Source organism: Semicossyphus pulcher, unplaced genomic scaffold (genome assembly GCF_022749685.1).
Source record: "Semicossyphus pulcher isolate SPU_LCO1_2020_fin unplaced genomic scaffold, fSemPul1.0.p SCAF_7, whole genome shotgun sequence".
NCBI lineage: Eukaryota > Metazoa > Chordata > Actinopteri > Labriformes > Labridae > Semicossyphus > Semicossyphus pulcher.
In genome coordinates this window covers 27,419,452-27,422,961 of record NW_027211748.1, presented here as the reverse complement: position 1 = coordinate 27,422,961, position 3,510 = coordinate 27,419,452, and the positions used below count along the sequence as shown (strand labels likewise).

Genomic DNA, 3,510 nt, shown 5'->3' with positions numbered 1-3,510 from the left:
TCATCTTTTAGAGAAAAAACAGCCCGGCGTCTTGGCCTCGTTTCAGCAGAGCAGTCTCATTGTAAATCATTATGTTTAAGACACAGCGGTTCTTTACAGTAAAAGTAGTGCCTTAGCTATACAATGTAACTATCGACAAGGGGGATCTTGTCAGCTGCACGCATTCAATTAAGCCCAGATAAGACTCCGCATTCTTCGTGCCAGGTACATTGTTCTGCTGCTGACAGTCTCATTATTTAAAGAGGAGCCATTAGGCGCTCATTAATGTGCTAATTACAACACGCTGACGGACAATCCCAACACAATTAGTCACCCCCCCTCCCTTACCAAACCTCCCTTCTATTCAAACCCATGGACGTCATTTGGATAAGGCAAGGAAGGAGCACTTTACACATGTTTAAACCCAAACTGATCTTAAGTTTTAAAAACAGAATGGAGCGTAAAATTCAACAAATGTTCACATTAGGGGAGTGCTCGTGTCCAAAGTTTATTCTGAGCTGGCAGTTTGGTGACTCACCACGAATAATTTACCAAAAACAACATTTAAAAACAGTCTTTCCCCCCCCAAAGAGCATATTTGCGCTGGTGTTAAGTCTTTAGTGTCAAATGACATAAGATGCATCCCTTCCTGTTCAGACCCGGGACAGGGGCATCTGTTTGGGGCAGGACACGGAGCTGGCAGTGCCGGACCTCCAGGTGAGTCCCGTGCTCACGTCACTGTACATGGAGCCCGCGGAGGCTTTACTCCCCCAGCAGCAGCGCGTGCAAAAAGTCCTCCAGGAGTCCAAGGTTTTCCCTGACCATATCCAGGCTCCTGACGTGATGCCCACCAGGAGGCACATAAAGTATTTCAACATGAACACAGCATAGTCCGGCCGCTGCCTGTTTGGGTCAGTCATGCACGTGCAGTTGTGCGTAATTTCCCACGTCTGTCTGTTGTGCTGCTCGTAAAAGTAACACGCCACTATGACAGTTGCTGGGACGGTGTATAAAACTGTGAAAACTCCTATCCTGATCATGAGCCGCTCCAGTTTGTCAGTTTTGGTGCCACCTTGCTTGATGACACTCCTGATCCGGAACAGAGACACAAACCCGGCCAGGAGAAACATGGTGCCGATGAACAGGTAGATAACCAGCGGTGCCAACACAAAACCACGCAGGTTATCCAAATTCTGGTTGCCTACATAGCAAATCCCAGCCACGGAGTCCCCGTCCACAGAGCTCAACGCTAAAACTGCGATGGATTTCATGCTGGGGATGAGCCAGGCTGCCAAATGAAAGTACTGTGCGTAACTGGCGATGGCCTCGTTCCCCCACTTCATACCTGCAGCGAGAAACCAGGTGAGGGAGAGGATCACCCACCAGATCGAGCTGGCCATGCCGAAGAAGTAAATGAGCAGGAAGACGATGGTGCAGAGCGCAGGACCTGTGGTTTCATAGTGGATGTGTTCTGCACCGTTTTCCCTGTTGCACGCCACTTCCTCGTGTCCGGCGACCAGTCTGACAATGTATCCTATGGACACAAACATGTAGCAGGCGGAGAGGAATATGATAGGGCGCTCTGGGTACTTAAACCTCTCCATGTCGATCAAAAAAGTCGCCACAGTTGCAAAAGTGGAGATAAAACACAGTACGGACCACAGGCCGATCCAGAAGGTGGTAAAAGTCCTCTCTTCCTGGGTGAAGTAGGGATTGTGGCACGGCATGGCGCAGTTTAGGATCTGCCCCGTCTTAACGCGGTTGTGCAGCGGGTGGCCGTCACTAGTCACCGGCACCATGGGCGCGCGGCAGAAGCACCCCGGCTCACACGGGGAGGCTGCTGGTTTGTGTTTCCCGGGGATTCCCCGGCCGAAGCTGGTCTTCTTCCTGGGGTTGTAGGGCTTCATGGGCCGGTTGGTTGGCTTCGCCACCACAGGGGAGGCTGTAGTGGTCTGGCTCCGGTTGTAGTCCATGCACAGCGTGTCCTGGTTGCCTTGTTCGGGCAGAAGGTCGCACCTCATCCGGTCTGGCCAGGGGAAGCCGTACTGCCTCATGAGCGGAGCGCAGCCAGCTTTAGCCCGCTCACACACACTCCTGCACGGCGGCAGAGGCTTCTTGTAGTCCTCCAGGCAGATCGGAGTGTACATGCTGCAGAGGAAGAAGCGCAGGTCCGGAGAGCACTTGATCTCCACCAGCGGCCAGAACTGGTGCACCTCCAGGCCGGCTTCGTCCTGCGTGTCGTGGTTAAACTGGTTGGGCATGTAGGTGTAATTGTAGCCGATTCCTTTGCACAGAGGCACGGAGATCTCCTGACACTTGAGCTCTTTCGCAGCCATGCAGCTCGCTCCGTGCAGGACGAGGGTTAACAGCACGCAGCACCATCCCGGGATGATCCTCTCCATCGTTGTTTTCTGTGCGCGTTTCGTCCTCGACAAAGTGGCAGCGAACTTGCGCTTTGCAAGTAGGCTGCAAGTCCGCTTAATCCAAAAATGCTGCTGAACTCATGCTAGAGCACAGACAGTTCGTTGTTGTCTTTAGTGTCAGTAAAATCCAAATAAAAACTGCTTTGCTTTCACACAGTCTGGTGTACTGTCAGTCTCCTCTCTCTCCCTTTGTGTCGGTGCAGCACCGTGTCTCTCTCTGCATGCTGCTCTGCTGGTGGGTGCGTTGGGTTTTATACGGGAGGAGCGAGGACACTCCCCCAGCACAGGCGGGGAGGGAGAATAAGTCAATCAAGTGTTCCCTCTATAGGTGTTTGTTTAAAATGTTCACCCTGGAGGAAGGGTTATAATCACTTTGTCTCTCTTCACCCCCTTCCCTCTAACACACACACACACACACACACACACACACACACACACAGCCACACACACAGCCCTTTACAAACAAGGAGGGGGGGAGTTATAATACAATAGAGACATTAGGCAGAAATGTCATTAGGGATGCAGACAGTAAATTCACATATCATCCTTTTTAGGCTAGCAGGACACCGGGTGTGTTGAATGCATCATTGACACAAATTATACAATGAGGGAAAAACTCCTTAAAGTATGTTTCTTATTCACTAAAGTTTTCTGATTTAAACAAAGTAACATTTGAGTGTTTATAGTTTATATGAATCTGCTGAATTTACTTTGCTACTACAGTGCATCATTGATATTCAACTGATGTGAATCCACTGAATGAAACAGCCGCCATTCTTGGGAATCAGAATACAGCAGCTTGTGTGTAGTTGGCTTAAAGTTACACATTTAACTACAAAGCTACTTTTTATAATAACTACAAGACATTTTTTTTTTAAGACAAAAGTTCCATCTATATTCTGTTTTTTTTTAACTTTTAGTTGTTCATATTTTTAAATAATCTGCTCTCTTTCCCGACATGAAGCAAAGCACGAGTCAGTTTCCATCCAAAATGCTCGAATGCAACCAAAACAGTTTATACCACTCTTGTACCCCGTCTCAGGTAATTACACAATGGCCTTAATCTGAAGAACATTAAGAGCATTAAAGAAAAACGACATTAAGCCAA

At 48.9% G+C, this 3,510-nt stretch overlaps 1 protein-coding gene across 1 annotated transcript; it reads right to left on the bottom strand.

Annotated features, from left to right (window-relative positions):
• Window positions 1–342: 342 nt before the first annotated feature.
• LOC138611465 (frizzled-8-like) lies at window positions 343–2,612 on the bottom strand. The gene has a single exon (XM_069684606.1). The coding sequence runs from the start codon at window positions 2,379–2,381 to the stop codon at window positions 633–635; it is 1,749 nt and encodes a 582-aa protein (XP_069540707.1). The 5' UTR covers window positions 2,382–2,612; the 3' UTR covers window positions 343–632.
• Window positions 2,613–3,510: the final 898 nt, after the last annotated feature.

What these genes read in the sequence shown, in the direction of transcription:
- LOC138611465 (XM_069684606.1), bottom strand. Translation starts at nt 2,381, where the DNA reads ATGGAGAGGATCATCCCGGGATGGTGCTGCGTGCTGTTAACCCTCGTC.